Genomic DNA, 16,016 nt, shown 5'->3' on the forward strand with positions numbered 1-16,016 from the left:
GTGAGTTTATTAGACCATTTCTTTGGGGAAAGAAAAGGATTCAAAGAAGAGTTAGCTGGAGACCCTGATTAATTATAGTTTATAATGTTGGAGCAAGTAAAGACTAATGAGAGTTGACCTAAGGTTTTCAGTCGACAATGGGAAAGGACTTTAAGGGAAATTACATGAAAAGGCAAGGCTTTGAGTATTATTCTCTGACAAATACATCTTTGGGGTTGTACCACACAGAGGCACAAGGTATCTATCTTGCTGTGAGAGCAGAGACAGGTTATTTGTGACAATTCAGAAATAATAATGCTATTTGGCAATACCTGTATGTAGGTGTAAATGGTTAGATGTAGGTCTTATATTGATTAGTTTCTTTTAAGGTGACACAACAGCCTATATGGAAGCCTCCAGTTTGTTTCTTCAGAGACCTGAAATTAAATGTCCTCCATCCAATATAAAATTTGAGAAACAAAACCATCCTGAAATCCTGTTCTTTCCATCCCACACTATGCATTCTGTTATAAACAGTTGGAAAGTTTGGATAATTCTAAGAAATCATGTTAGAACTCATTGTTTAATATTTTGTAATGTCTTCATCAAACAGTATAATTTATGAGAGGGGAGAAAGTGACTTTCTTCGGTCGTCTTTGGATGGCGCTAATTATGTTCTTAGAAGAGGGCTTCATTTTTAATCTTACTTCATTTCTAGGACTTAAACCTTTATGGATCACTATTAATACTTCCCAAAGGAAAATATACCATCTGTATGTAGCTAAACAAGTTGTGGTTCTTGATTAGTTTTTATTGTGCAAGAAGCTATGAACCCATTAAATGGCCTCACTCTCTGACAAAAAAAAAAAAAAAAAAATTTAGGAAAGAGAAAATATAATACAATTTGACCAAAATTAATTTCCTGAATACCAACTAAGCCCAGATTCTTGGAAAAATAATCCCAGAACAGTAGATCTCAGGAGTCAATATGAGGGTGCCACTGGTATTCTTGAGACCAGGAATGGTGACGGTAATTATAGGGAGTGGTGAAGATAATATTGCAATTAATACCTCTATGCTACAACCCTTATCTCCTACCATTTACTGAAAGTAACATTTTATTCCTCAGTCTTCACATATAAACCTGTTAAGTTGGTATTTTTGAAATATCATTTTGTAGATGATAACATGGAAATTCAGAAAAGTAAGACAACCCACTCAAATTTTTTAGGTGCCAGGGCTAGGATTGAGACCCAAATATATGTCTCTTCAAAGCCTATGTTTTTTTTTGTAAATGTAAAACATTTCAATAGACACATACTTTCTTACTTGAAAATCAATTTTGTATTCTGCATTTTCACTTAAAAATAATAGAAGAATTTCCTCCATGCCATTAACAATCCTCACATAATTTTAATTGCAGTATAACATTCATTCTAGGAATATTCTTCATAGTAATAAAATTTCTATTGTTTTTATTTTTCTGTGTATCTTTGTACTACTTAAACTGAATCATTACCAAACATAATGTGAGAAGCCTAGGCTGGTTATACTGAGGTCTAGATGAAAAATCTCCAGAAATGGGAAGAGAAGACTAATCCTTTAGTCAGTATTCACTACTGTGGGTCATTTCCCTGGAAGCCACTTGCTAAGCAAACGTGGACAAAGTTCAGCTTGTGTTTAATTTTTTTTTAATTAAGACTTTTAGTATAACATACCAAATGTGCTGTCTCCTCTCTGGATTGCTAAGGTCTTTGGTTTCATCTTGTCTAGCTTCTGACTTCTCTGATAGTGCTCTGATTGTTCTCCTCCTGATAAAATATTTCTTAATGTCTCTTCCACTTTGATTTTTGCATTCTTAGAAAGTCATTTGGAACTTCTTATCCCAGCAAATAAACATCACAATGTTTTAAGTTCTCCTAAATTTTTCTTGTTAACCACTGAATTCCAATTACAAAATGTATAAATATCTTTCCTACTGACTACTTGTATTGAATCCCATGCCTAAAACATGCTGCACTTCAAACATCTTGTTCAATAGAGTTTTATCTGCCTGGTTACCTGAGTCTAAGCTGCTTGAAGAAGGAAATATTCTCTAAAAAAGCATGGGATGTGTATAAAGAACTATAACATTCCTACCAGTTGTTTCAAACAACTAGGTGGGAATCCGATTCTTATCTTTTTTAATCCAATTTTGAGCAATATTATCTCCCACCATTTACTGAAAGTAATGTTATATTTACCAGTCTTCACATATAAAACTGTTAGGTTGGTATTTTTTTTAAATACTATGTTATAGATGACTGGCAACTTAGTAGACACTGGGCATACAGTAAAGAACAAATTTAAAATGATCCCTGCCTATGTGGGGCATAAAGTCTAGTGGAAGATGCACATAAAAAATAGGCAAACTTTTTTTTTTCTGTGATTGTGTATAGTACAATACATCCCTGTGTTCTTTTACAAACACAAACAGTAGTAATGGTATTTGTTCTGGAGTTTTAAAATTTTGTTCATGTTTATTCTTAAACTAAATTACAAACTTCAATTTAAAATGTTTATCCATTGGTTTCCCAGCAATCTTTGTGATTAAGGAAACATCTAAAGCAAAATGAACCTGTGTAATTTTGTTTGTTGGTTGGTGGGTAGGTTGTTTATTCATTAAATGATAGGATGCTTTAAAAAAAATTTCTTAGTGCCTTTTTTTGCTGCTATGGAACTACTTTGTTCTCAGGTCTTACAGAAAATTATTGGATTCCTAACAAGAAAATACATTTGTGGTGTGCCAGAGCACTGTATGGCTCTGCTAAACCTCATAAGCTGAAAGAGTTTGTCAGATGTGCCAGTAAATCTTCCCTCTCTTGCCATAGGTCCAAGGATCTTATCAAGGAAGCTATCCTTGATAATGACTTTATGAAGAACTTGGAGCTGTCGCAGATCCAGGAGATTGTGGATTGTATGTACCCAGTGGAGTATGGCAAAGACAGTTGCATCATCAAAGAAGGAGATGTGGGGTCACTGGTGTATGTCATGGAAGGTACGGTTCGTAACTCCAATCCTCTGACATTCAAATATTCTCTTTTCATCTTATCAGCCTGCACACAGATGGCAATGCATTACATGGAAAATTCCATTTTTCCTTCTTTTAGTGATAAATTAGTTTGAAAAGCATTGAAACACTATTTAGATACAGTGGTTAACTATGCGAAGTGTTTGTATTTAGAATATTAATTTGAGAATCCAGTATTTTTATAGACATGGGGAAAGTTAAAAATGTGAAAAAAGAAATGTCATTTATTACATGGAATAAGACTACATGCAGTCAGGTCACCGAGCAAACATACAAAGCTTCGGCAAAAGCTCAAGATCACTGGAAGTATTTTTGGTCTGATAATTTAAGTGTCTTCAACTCTACCCTTAACTTTTAATATGTGACTAGTTTTCCTGCTATGAAAACTTCTGTGAAAAGAAAATGAAGCTTCTGTGAAAAGAAAATGTTTTTCATGTGTATGACAGAGGCAGATAATAAGGTTTGGATGGCATATTACCTGCCTAATTAATAGAATGATAGCTTGTTTCATATATCTTGTAAAGACTATTATAGAAAGTGCTTTGAAAAAAACTGAGGTGGGCACTGTATAAATATGTTTTATGCCTAGGTAAATTTTCATAATACTTATTTCTGACTTGGAATTTATAATGACATGTTTTGTGGGAAGAAGGTAGCTTGTGACAGTGACTGAATCAGCTGGGAAGAAAGTAAGTTCAGAAATACCTGTAATGTAAGACATTGACACATAAAAATCAGTTTCTTAGGTGATGATTAATGTTTTATCCAAAAGACTTGTGTGATAGTGTCTTATAATTATCAAACTTATAGGTCATTTAGAGAAGAGTTGTATTTGGGCAAGTCACTTCATTTCTCTACATTTCACCTAACCAATTTGTAAAAAAAGAAGATATTCTTTCTTTCTGCCAGTGTTTTTCAACTGGTGATGATTCTGTCTCCCAGGGGACATTTGGTGATATCTGCAGACAGTTTTGGTTGTCACAAAGGGGGTGATGTTGGGGAGACTACTGACTTCTAGGGGGTAAAAGCCAGGCATACAGCTCAAAAGGGCAGTTTCCCAGAACAAAGATTTATCTGACCCAAAATGTCATTAGAGCCAACCTTTTAAAAATCCTGCATTCTGCCTTCTTTATAGGATTGGTATAAAATGAGATAATTTGTATGAATGTTTAATGTAAAGTATAGAACACCACAACATAATAATAATTATTACTATTAAAAACTTGGCCGGGCGTGGTGACTCATGCCTGTAATCCCAGCACTTTGGGAGGCCGAGGCGGGCGGATCACGAGGTCAAGAGATCTAGACCATCCTGGCCATGGTGAAACCCCATCTCTACTAAAAACACAAAAATAAGCCGGGTGTGGTGGCACGTGCCTGAGCTACTTGGGAGGCTGAGGTGGAAGAATCGCTTGAACCCAGGAGGCAGAGGTTGCAGGGAGCCGAGATTGCACCACTGCACTGCAGCCTGGTGACCGAGCAAGATTCCGTCTCAAAAAAAAAACAAAAAATACTTGACAGTATAAAAGAAATATTCTTTCTTCATTCAGCATGCACCTTTTATTTATTCTGTGTCATCTTTTTGTATATATGTTAGGCATACAGTTTTTAAGTAGTAGTTTCTATCATTTTTTTCCTAATAGTTTTCACCTTCTGTGTCAACAATATAAAGTTCTTCCTAGGCCAAAAAATATAAATATTCAGCTAGACTTTCTTCTGGTGACAAAACACAATAAACAAAAATATGCATAATGTATACTTGGCAGAGAATCGCAAAGAAAAGAGATGAATTTATAGGTCAAGGCTAATATGTGGATAGTGACCAGAAAGGATGAGAAAAGTGGGAAAAATATATAGAGGTCAAATACAGTATATAAAACCAGAGGCAATTTCTTAAGAACTAATTAGAAACCATGTTTAAAGCATTTCTGAGATTATATCATTGCTTCATATGATATTAGTTTTTAGATATTATATTGGTCAGCACATTTTAATAAAAGAGCTATTGTATAAAGGAGAGTATACTTTTACTTCATCTGTTTTCAAATGCTAATTATTGCTATTTCTTTCAAGAAACCATAATTTTGAACCTCTGTGGGTTCAGTGTTCCTTCATCTTGAATTATTTCTTACAAAAATGTATTCCCAAATGACCATGTAAATTATTTCTAAAACTTATTTGTGTTGTCCCTTCTTACCAAGACTAACTGAAAGTTTTCTAGCTATGTTAGAAGAAGCTTGAGAAAAATAGTTAATATTTGTTAATGTTTAGAAAATGCCCAACACATAGAATATGTTTTTTCTAAATATTTTTACATATAAAATTTATTTAACCTCAAACAATCCTGTGAGGTGAAGGTTAATATTTATTATTCCATTTTGTAGATGACGATACTGAGGCTCAATGTGGTTAAGTAATTTGCCCAGGTCTCCCAACTAGTATATAGTAGAGTCAGCATTTATACCAAGCCTATTTGGATTCAGAGCTCAAACTGTTAACTATCGGGCTATGTATTAGTCAAGGCTCTCCAGAAAAATAGGACAAATAGAATGTGTATGTCTATATATAGTGAGAAGAAGATATATTTTAAGAATTTGGTTTTTGTGATTGTGGAGGCTGTCAAGTCCAAAATCTACAGAGTAAGGCCCATCGGTCAGACATGCTGCAATTCAAGTCTGAAGGCCGTCTGCTAGCAGAATTCCTCTTCCTAGCAGAAAGGTTGGACTTTTTTCTATTCAACTGATTGGATGAGGCCCCCCCACATTATTGGAGGGTAATCAGCTTTATTCAATGTCTATTTATTTAGATGTTAATCTCATAAAAAATATCTTCACCATAACATCTACAGTAGAATAACTCTTTGAGCAACTTTCTGGTATTGTGACTTATCCAAGTTGACATGTAAAATTAAACATCACAGGTCAATCAACCCCTTGTCAACTTGGCACCCATACACAGCTTCTTAAACCGTATTTAATCTTCAGATAAAGACAAGAACATGGTCGTGCTTTCATCTAACATGATTCAACAACTCTATGTACAACTGCAAATTTACTAATTCTTTCTCCAAAAGAAGACACAAAGTTCTTAGGTGATGTTGACTCCTATCATTGATATCCCATAGCTTCAATACTATAATGTGAAGTTAACAATATTTAAATACTATGATATAAAGTCAGTACATCTTATGATACATGATAAGGAGATAAGAGAGGGAAACAAACAAAGGTATTTGATACAAACACGAACACACATTAATGTAAACAAAATAAGGAAGAATACTTATGATAGATGACATTGCTTCCTCAGGTAACTAATATTTTCCCCATTGCTTCATGATAATTTTAATAAATTTTTAAATCTTCCTTTTATTGCTAGATTACTAAACAGCACATCATCTTAATTATCCTTTTAAAAACAGGGTTCTAAATAATGTATCAATATTCAAAGTCACAGCTTTTGGAATGATGTTGATTGCTTTCAGAGTTACAGCTTTTGCAGTGCTGTTGATTGCCTTTAAACTCAATAAAATGACTACCATTTTATAACCTAATGCTGATCTTTCCCTAAATGGTAATTCTAGCCAGCTCAATTTAACTTTAGCAGATCTCATGCTAATAGCCTTATGTCAAAATAATTTAAAATTAAAAAAACAATCATTTAAATTTTAAAAAGTTTCATTGAGGAAATGTTTCATTGTGTAATTAGTTAAATCTTCTCAAAATTTAGATAGCAATGTTCTTGATATAGATGGATTCTTTGTTATCTGTGAACATTAATATTTATAAAGAGTATACCATGGTAACAATGAATGAATAGGTTGTAAAGGATCTTTCACAAACTTGCTTACTATCAAGATATTCAGCAAAACACCCAGGGAGTTTATATGGAAAATCAGTCCAATTTTTCCTGTCTCGAGTGAAATTAAGTGGTCTTCATAAAATGCTTAACATGTGCCTTACATAATTTTTTGTTTTCATCTCGGGCAGTGTTCCAAGTATTACTGCATACCTAAATGCCAAAGGTTCTTATGGTTTTAACAAAGAGAATACTCATATGGTAAGACTTCATTAATTAGGATGACTGGGGAAAAGTCATCTGGGTATAGTATGCATACATTATCATGTATTTTTAAGCAAAATGAGTTGTGTTGCTTTCAGACACTTAAAAGTGCTACCTAGTACAAGTTTCCATTTCAAGTTTTGATCAACATTGTTTGGAATTAACTTCTTAAGGCAGTAGTGTAAGTAGATTATGTTGCTTAAGGCTCTTGTTGTAAGTATGTTAAAATATTTAAGTGAGTCTTACAGAACATTTGGATACAGTTTATTTTCTTAAACAGATAGACATTGGCCTTAATTATGAGGTAACATGTGTTAATACCCTTACATTCTTCTTCTCCTTTATTTATTATATAGATAAAATTCAGTCTACCTTCATCCAAAATAAAACAAATTCTGATTTAGTGATTTAGAATCGGTGATGTTTTATTTTGGGTGAATTTTACCTAATATTTTAGTATTGGAAATGTCTAATTGTTATCTAACATAGTGCTTGATTTGCTTAGAGCTATTGGTTTTGTTTATTATTTTTTGTGATCTTTCGTGGTGGAAGCAGTTAAATTTCATTTTAATTTTTAAAATGGCAAGTGTCTATTTAGTGCTCTTTGACAATTTGTTATTTAAGTTAATCGTTTTGGATGAAATCATCAATTATCTTTTTGCATTTCAAATTTTATTTAAGTTAACTTGTTTTGTTTTATTTATTTAATTGATGTATATTAGTTGTAAACAGTCATGCAGACAGGGTGATGTTTTGATACATGGAATGTATAATGACCATATCAGGGTAATTAGCATATCCATCATCTCAAACATTTTTCATTTTTCTTATGTTGGGAACATTCAGGATCCTCCTTGTAGCTATTTGGAAGTATATAATATATTGTCATTATCTGTAGTCACCCTACAGTGCTATAGAACACTAGAACTTACCATTTTTTTCATGAGGTATTTGTTAATGACTAACTTTTGTTAGTTACTTATATGCCAGGTATTGTTTAGTCACTTTCTAGGTCGTAAATTTTTAATTATCATAATGACGTTAAGAGATAGGTGTTCTGTTATCTACATGTTAACAAATGGGAAACTGATGCCTGGAGAAGTTAATAACTTGGCCAAGACTATGCAATCAGCATGTTGAAATATACATCTTAGCATGGAGTCCCCATGCCTAAGGACCGACTGTGCAGTGCCTACTTTTGAAGTACAGATTAGAAGTACTGTTGTTACATGTTTATTATGTGTATTCCAGCTTGGGGAGTCCATAAAAGATGCATAGCTTTAAACCATGGGATTAAACAAGTGATCTGTCTATATGCAAGAAATAATAAAACTTGAACAGCAATAGTTCAAAAAGAAAAATATTCAAGATATTTCCTATAAGTACTTCTTAGGCCCCTCTGCATTCTTTGAGTATTGAACTGCTTACTGACCTTTCTATAGATTATCTAACATCCATTCCTCTTCTCTTATTAGTTCCTTTTTTTCTTATTGAAAGAATGGCTATGATTTGACTTAATTCTTGGTCCGCCTCTGTATCTTTATTGTTTAGAATTAACCTCTGTCTTGTACTTTGGAGGCCCTATTTTCTATCTACAATCAATAGCATTGATTTTGTTTTTCTCACAGGTTTTTATTTTGTTTTTATTTTTTAAGAAGGAACAATTCTTTCAAGTTATTACACAAATGACTCTTTTAATGGAGCATTTGTATACTAGCTCTAAGTGATATGTGATTATCCACATCAACTCTCAAAAGACTAGGCTCTCATTTCTGTTGTTATTGAACTGAGACATCACTTATAAGATCTGCTTCCTTTTCCAGTGAGTTGGTTGATACAATGTGGTCTGCCTCTTATGCTGGTGTTCAATACTTTTTGTTATTAAGGGTGAACACGAATCATGTTAGCCACCATGGAGAGTAAACTTACACCACTTCAAACTGCAAGTTCCATTTTCCCTCCCCAGACATTTTTTACTGTCTTTATAAAATTAAATGATGTAATGAATGTTGACATTCAAAGAGGGGTTTTATATACATTTGAACATTAAAAATGAGCCTCTCGGTGTCAGTTGGCGTTCAAAACACTACCTGAGAGTGTGAGGGAACTGAATGCATTTTCATATTGATTAGTTCTCAATAAATTTAACATGAGAAACAGGCCATTTTATTCTTTACAATCAGGTGTTGCCTTTTGGCCTTATGAGTTTTTCATGTTAATCCAAAAGCTATCTTTAGAACAGTTAAAATACGAATGTACTTAGTTATTCTTGCAATTCCTTTATGGAATCAAGCTTATAATGTTAATATTAAAGAGAAAGCTTGTCTACTACTTACATAAAAACAAAACAAAACAAAACATCTGATTATAAAAAGTTCTCATAAATAAGGAGAGTCTTGAAGCACTAAATGTGAATATTAAAATACAGTTTAGTTATTGAGGCAATGGCAAAGGCAGGATGTGAAATATTTAGATGCCATGTCGGGTATCACGTTCATTTTGGGTTGCTATGCTTCAGAAAGGACTTTAATATACTTGAGCAAGGCATAAGATATATTTAAAATAATTAATGATATTTCATGGATGGAAGATTTAGGAAGAAAGGATAACTGTTTCTAAGTGCTGAAAACATGATCACATGGGGGAAAAAAGGGGAATTATTCTGTATAAATTTAGATGGCCAAAGAAGAAATGCAAGTTATACTGAAGCCTAAATTGAGTCAGCTTGAGAATCAATATTTTGCTAATTAAAATGAACCAAAAGCGAAATGAGCAGTCTGATGTGATGGCAAGAACCTTATCTCATGAGGCATTCTAGCAGTGACTACATAGCATCTGCTTAGAGAAAGTTTGTGTGGGTGGGGGAGAGATTCCTTGTGGCTGAACCTTAACATATCTCCTCTATCTTCCCCAGACTCCAAGACTCTAAGTCTGTGAGTCTGTGAACTAATACTGTACAAGTCAGCTTATAAGAGCCTAGCCCTCCAAAGGTTTCCTCTTGAAATCCTTTCCTGTATGCAGTGTACATTTTAGTTTTGAATGTTCTTTTACTTATATAAATCTAATAATTTTGCATGTATTCTTCTACCACTTAATTGTTTTTGCTCAATATTGTGTTCTATTGTATGACCCAATTTATTGATACTTTATGCTTTTGATGGTATCTGAATTATTTCCAGTTATTTTACTCTCCCAAACTGTGCTTGTCTAAACAGTGTTAACGGTGTATCCTGATAGACATGTTCAGTAATTTCTCTTGTGTGTGTGTGTGTGTGTGTGTATATATATATATATATATATATATATATATATATAGAAGTAGAATTTCTGGGTCTTAATATATGTATGTGACTCTTCAAATTTGTTAAATAATACCAAATTCCTTTCCAAAGTGTTTTTATCTGATTATACCTGATTGCAACTTATGCCTAAGTTTTCTGATTGCCCCTCACATCCAGGACAATTTATATTGACAAACATTTAAATTTTACCTATCTGGGAGATGTGAAATGGCATCTTGTGATCTTAATTTTCATCTCCCTAGGTATGAATGAGGTTGTTAACTGTTTGTGTTTCTTTTGTGAAAAGTCTGTTATAGTCCTCTCCCTTTCTTTTCTGATGGGGGGGATAATTTTCACATATTGGAACTTAATCTTTATCAAAGTTACATGCATTGCAGATATCTTTCCTATCTATGGCTTGTATTTCTGTTCTTTTCTTTTCTTCTGGAGACAAAGTCTCACTCTGTCATCCAGGCTGGAATGCAGTAGTGTGATCTTGGCTCACTGCAACCTCTGCCTCTTGGGTTAAAGTGATTCTCGTGCCCCAGCCTCCCAAGTAGCTGGGATTACAGGCACGTGCCACCATGCTAGGTGAATTTTTTGTATTTTTAGTAGAGATGGGGTTTTACCATGTTGGCTAGGCTGGTATTGAACTCCTGACCTCAAGTAATCCACCTGCCTCGGCCTCCCAAAGGGCTGGGTTTACAGGCATGAGCCACTTCGCCCTGCCATATTTCTGTCTTTCTCTGATATATTCTGATGAACAGCAATTATTAATTTTAATGTAGTCAGATGTATCAGTCTTCCTCTTGGTTTGTACTTTTTGTATCTTTTTAAAGAAATCCTGTTAACCAGTTTTTTTATGTGTGTGTGTGTGTGTATGTGTACATGTGTGTGTTCGTGAAGGCACTTTCATAGCTTAGGTATGTGAGGTTCATAGCTTAGATTATCTCTACATTGATCATCTAAAGAGTAGTTGTCCTTTTCAAAGTAGGAGACTTGAAAAGCCATACATTTTTGCTTTTATGTCCTTTTTTCAATATATTTTAAGAATTCTTTATAAATTGCCCTTTGGGACAGTAAATTTGCTTTTGAATATACTTGATAGCAATTTCTTTTTCTGTGAGAGTGGATTTTATATTTGGAAATAATCACAAGTCATCTAGTGACAAATTTGATGAATAGGGATAGGTGATTAAGCTAAGTAATGCAGTTTTATTTTTTTGGCTAAAATATATAAGAATGTCTATATATGTACCATTAGAAAGTAATGGTATTTGTTGTACAAGTTAAGAATTGACCAGATGTTTTACTCTAGATCATCATTGTTGAAAAACTGACATATTTTGAAGGATAATGTTTTTAATACTCATTTGGTTACTAAGTTCTTGTGAGATTTTAAAAAATATAGCCTATCTCATTATGGTTCTAATGTACACTTCTCCATTTCTTTACAAAGTATTACTAGTGGAAATTAGTTATTACACTAGGAAGAGGCATAGTGTGGCTTTTCTTATTTTGTAAGACTCCCGAAAGCTGAAATGTTTGAAAAGTGCTGTATTTGTTTTGAGACGATAGTTGAAATGCCATCAATTTTTTTTTCAAAAATCAATCTGACATTAATAAGACAAATCATGAGTTGTGTTAAAAAGGTACACATTTCGCCCTCTTATTCTTACTTCAGTCAGTTATTTATTTTATTCCTATGCTTATTCATTTTGCTAAGATGGCAATCTCTCCATTCTTCATTTTGAGAGAATGCCAGAGTGGAAACTTTAAAAATGTATTCTTTTTGGTAAAAATTAGAAATAAAAACAGCATAGCTGAAATAGTAAAAAGTGAGAAGAAAATGTGGATTAGTACTTTTTTGGCAATGGTGTAATAACACATTGATTTCTTGCTAATGAGGTAAAATTTACTTCAGCCATCATTACATAACTGTTGAAGAGTTTGCATGCTGAACATTTCACACAATTCTACAATTATTGTGTGTTCACTTTAAAAATACATAGATGTATTTCTTTAGGGACTTTAACACAATTTTCAATGATTTCTGTGTGGGGCTGGATAGACTAATGCTTTTAATATCCATCCCTCTAATGAGAAAGTATTGAATGTTTAGTAATTGTTTTGGCACACTCTCCAAGGGCCAGATAGGAGCTACTTCCCAGCACAGGGAAGCTTACTGGTGTGGCTACCATGGCAACAGCCTACCCTACCCCCTCCACAGAGAACACCAGAATTGGTCTCTGAAGTTCTTATTGGAATTCTCCCATGTCTCCACATTTGAGAAACACAGGCTGTAATTGCACCTACTTCATCTGAATTTAACTACTGTAGCTTTGGAAGGGTGCAATCTGAATCTAATCTATAAACTTTCTGATAAAATGAAAATATTTTTGTGCTAAGGCTCCAAAAGTAGTACACAGAGATTTAGAATTATGGTTGATGACTTAAAATGGTATTAAAATCAATCTGAGAATTCATACTTTATGTGTATTTAAAATATCAAGGAATTGTTATTGAGTATATAGTTATATTAATGATTTCTATAGTATTTTTTCCCCAATCCATCGACCTTTACTGAAGTGGATTTTTTTCCGTGTATCACAAAATACCCTATAAGTTATTCATAAGAATGTATAAGAGCAAATGCTTTTATTTTAATTTAACTGTCATTTTATTATGTTTTGAGACAAGGTCTCACTCTGTCTCCCAGGCTGGAATTCAGTGGCTGGATCCTAGTTCACTGCAACCTTGAACTCCTGGGTTGGAGTAATCCTCCTGCCTTTGCCTCTCAACGAGCTAAGACTGCAGGTTCATGATACCATACCCAGCTAACTTTTTAGCTTTTTGGAGAAATGGGCTCTCACTATGTCACTCAGGCTGTTCTGAAAATTCTGGCTTGAGGTTATTCTCCCGCCTCAGCCTCTCAGTTTTGAGATTACAGAAATGATCCACCAAGCAGACCTGTAAATGCTTTTAAAACGAAATAGTAATCCCAGCTACTCAGGAAGCTGAGGCAGGAGAATCTCTTGAACTTGGGAGGCGGAGGCTGTGTTGAGCCGAGATCATGTCTTTGCATTCCAGCCTGAGCAACAAGAGTGAAACTGTCTCAAACAAAAACAAAGCACAGAGTATCTACTTTCTATTTGCTGTTCACTGTCTGTATAGCTGAACAAGAACAGTTAAGTTACTCTGTACACTTTTCATTATAAAAGCTAATTAAGTTACTTTGTTCATTTATTAATAGCAAAGCCTTATTACAAAAAGTATCTGGTGAAGTTGGTCAAACTCTTATGAAGATGGTTTTCCATTTCACAAATATGCAATGGTATGTTTATTTATTTATTTTTAAATTTTTAAAAAAATTTTATATATTTTATTGCACTTTAGGTTCTGGGGTACATGTGAAGAACATGCAGGATTGTTGCATAGGTACATACACAGCAATGTGTTTAGCTGCCTCCATCCCCCTATCATCTATATCTGGCATTTCTCCCCATGTTATCCCTCCCCAACTCCCTACAACCCACTGTCCCTCCCCTAGTCCCCCCCAACAGACCCCAGTGTGTGATGCTCACCTCCCTGTGTCCATGTGTTCTCATTCTTCAACACTCGCCTATGAGTCAGAATATGAAGTGTTTGATTTTCTGTTCTTGTGTCAGTTTGCTGAGAATGATGTTTTCCAGATTCATCCATGTCCCTACAAAGGACACAAACTCATCATTTTTTGTGGCTGCATAGTATTCCATGGTGTATATGTGCCACATTTTCCTTGTCCAGTCTCTCATCAATGGGCATTTGGGTTGGTTCCAGGTCTTTGCTGTTGTAAACAGTGCCACTATGAACATACGTGTGCATGTATCCTTATAATAGAATGATTTATAATGCTTTGGATATATAAGCAGTAGTGGGATTGCTGGGTCGAATGGAATTTCTGTTTCTAGGTCCTTGAGGAATTACCACACTGTCTTCTATCCTTCACCCACTTTTGAATGGGTTTGTTTGTTTTTTTCCTGCTGTTTTAGTTTTCTGTAGATTCTGGATATTAGCCCTTTGTAAGATGGGCAGATTGCAAAAATTTTTTCCCATTCTGTTGGTTGCCGGTTCACTCTGATTGTTTCTTTTGCTGTGCAGAAGCTCTGGAGTTTAATTAGGTCCCATTTATCTATTTTGGCTTTTGTTGCCAATGCTTTTGGTGTTTTAGTCAGGGAGTCCTTGCCTATGTCTATGTTCTGAATGGTTTTGCCTAGGTTTTCTTCTAGGGTTTTTATGGTATTAGGTCTTATGTTTAAGTCTATAATCCATTTGGAGTTAATTTTAGTGTAAGGTGTCAGGAAGGGGTCCAGTTTCTACTTTATGCACACTGCAAGCCAGTTTTCCCAACACTATTTATTAAATAAGGAATCTTTTCCCTATTGCTTGTTTTTGTTAGGTTTGTCAAAGATCAGATGTTTGTAGATGTGTGACATTGCCTCTGAGGACTCTGTTCTGTTCCGTTGGTCTATATCTCTGTTTTAGTAACAGTATTTATTAAATAAGGAATCTTTTCCCCATTGCTTGTTTTTGTTAGGTTTGTCAAAGATCAGATGTTTGTAGATGTGTGACATTGCCTCTGAGGACTCTGTTCTGTTCCGTTGGTCTATATCTCTGTTTTGGTAACAGTACCATGCTGTTTTGATTACTGTAGCCTTGTAGTATAGTTTGAAGTCAGGTAGCATGATGCCTCTGACTTTGTTCTTTTTGCTTAGAATTGACTTGGCTCTGCAGGCTCTCTTTTGGTTCCATACGAAGTTTAAGGTGGATTTTTACAGTTCTGGGAAGAGGGTCATAGGTAGCTTGATGGGGATAGTGTTGAATCTATAAATTACTTTGGGCAGTATGGCCATTTTCACAATGTTGATTCTTCCTAACCATGAGCATGGAATGTTTTTCCATCTGTTTGTGCCCTGTCATTTCCTTGAGCAGTGGTTTGTAGTTTTCCTTGAAGAGGTCCTTTATATCCTCTGTTAGTTGTATTCCTAGGTATTTTATTCACTTGTGTGTGCTTTGCAAAGTTCTTGTGCTATGTTTTTCAGCTCCATCAAGTCATTTATATTCTTCTCTAAGCTGTTTATTCTAGTTAGCATTTCTTCAAACCTTTTTTCAAGGGTCTTAGTTTCCTTGCATTGGATTAGAACAAGTTCTTTTAGCTCAGAGAAGTTTGTATTACCCACTTTCTGAAGCCTGTTTCTGTCAATTCATCAGACTCATTCTCCATCCAGTCTTGTTCCCTTGCTGGTGAGGAGTTGTGATCCCTTGGAGGAGAAGAGGCATTCTGGTTTTGAGTGTTTTCATCCTTTTTGCACTGGTTTCTTCCCATCTTTGTGGATATATCTACCTGTGGTCTTTGTAGTTGGTGACTTTCGGGTGGGCTCTCTGAGTGAGCATCCTGTTTGTTAATGATGAAGATTTTTCTTTCTGTATTGTAGTTTTTCTTCTAATAGTCAGGCCCCTCTGCTGTAGGACTGCTGGAGGTCCACTCCAGACCCTGCTTGCCTGGAGATCACCTGCAGAACAGTACGGGTTGCTGCCAGTTTCTTCTTCTGTTATTTTCATCCCAGGATGATACCCACGAGATG

At 34.6% G+C, this 16,016-nt stretch overlaps 1 protein-coding gene across 2 annotated transcripts in view; it reads left to right on the forward strand.

Moving 5' to 3' along the window:
* Positions 1-16,016, forward strand: part of PRKG1 (protein kinase cGMP-dependent 1) — a 1,342,437-nt gene that overhangs the window by 167,929 nt on the left and 1,158,492 nt on the right. For both annotated transcript variants that reach the window (XM_021671726.2, XM_012467589.2), the window contains exon 2: positions 2,850-3,016. In XM_021671726.2, coding sequence (XP_021527401.2) covers positions 2,850-3,016 — 167 coding nt within the window. The remainder of the gene's footprint in view (positions 1-2,849; positions 3,017-16,016) is intronic.

Source organism: Aotus nancymaae, unplaced genomic scaffold (assembly GCF_030222135.1).
Source record: "Aotus nancymaae isolate 86718 unplaced genomic scaffold, 86718_ANA_hifiasm-v0.15.2.pri h1tg000010l, whole genome shotgun sequence".
Lineage (NCBI taxonomy): Eukaryota > Metazoa > Chordata > Mammalia > Primates > Aotidae > Aotus > Aotus nancymaae.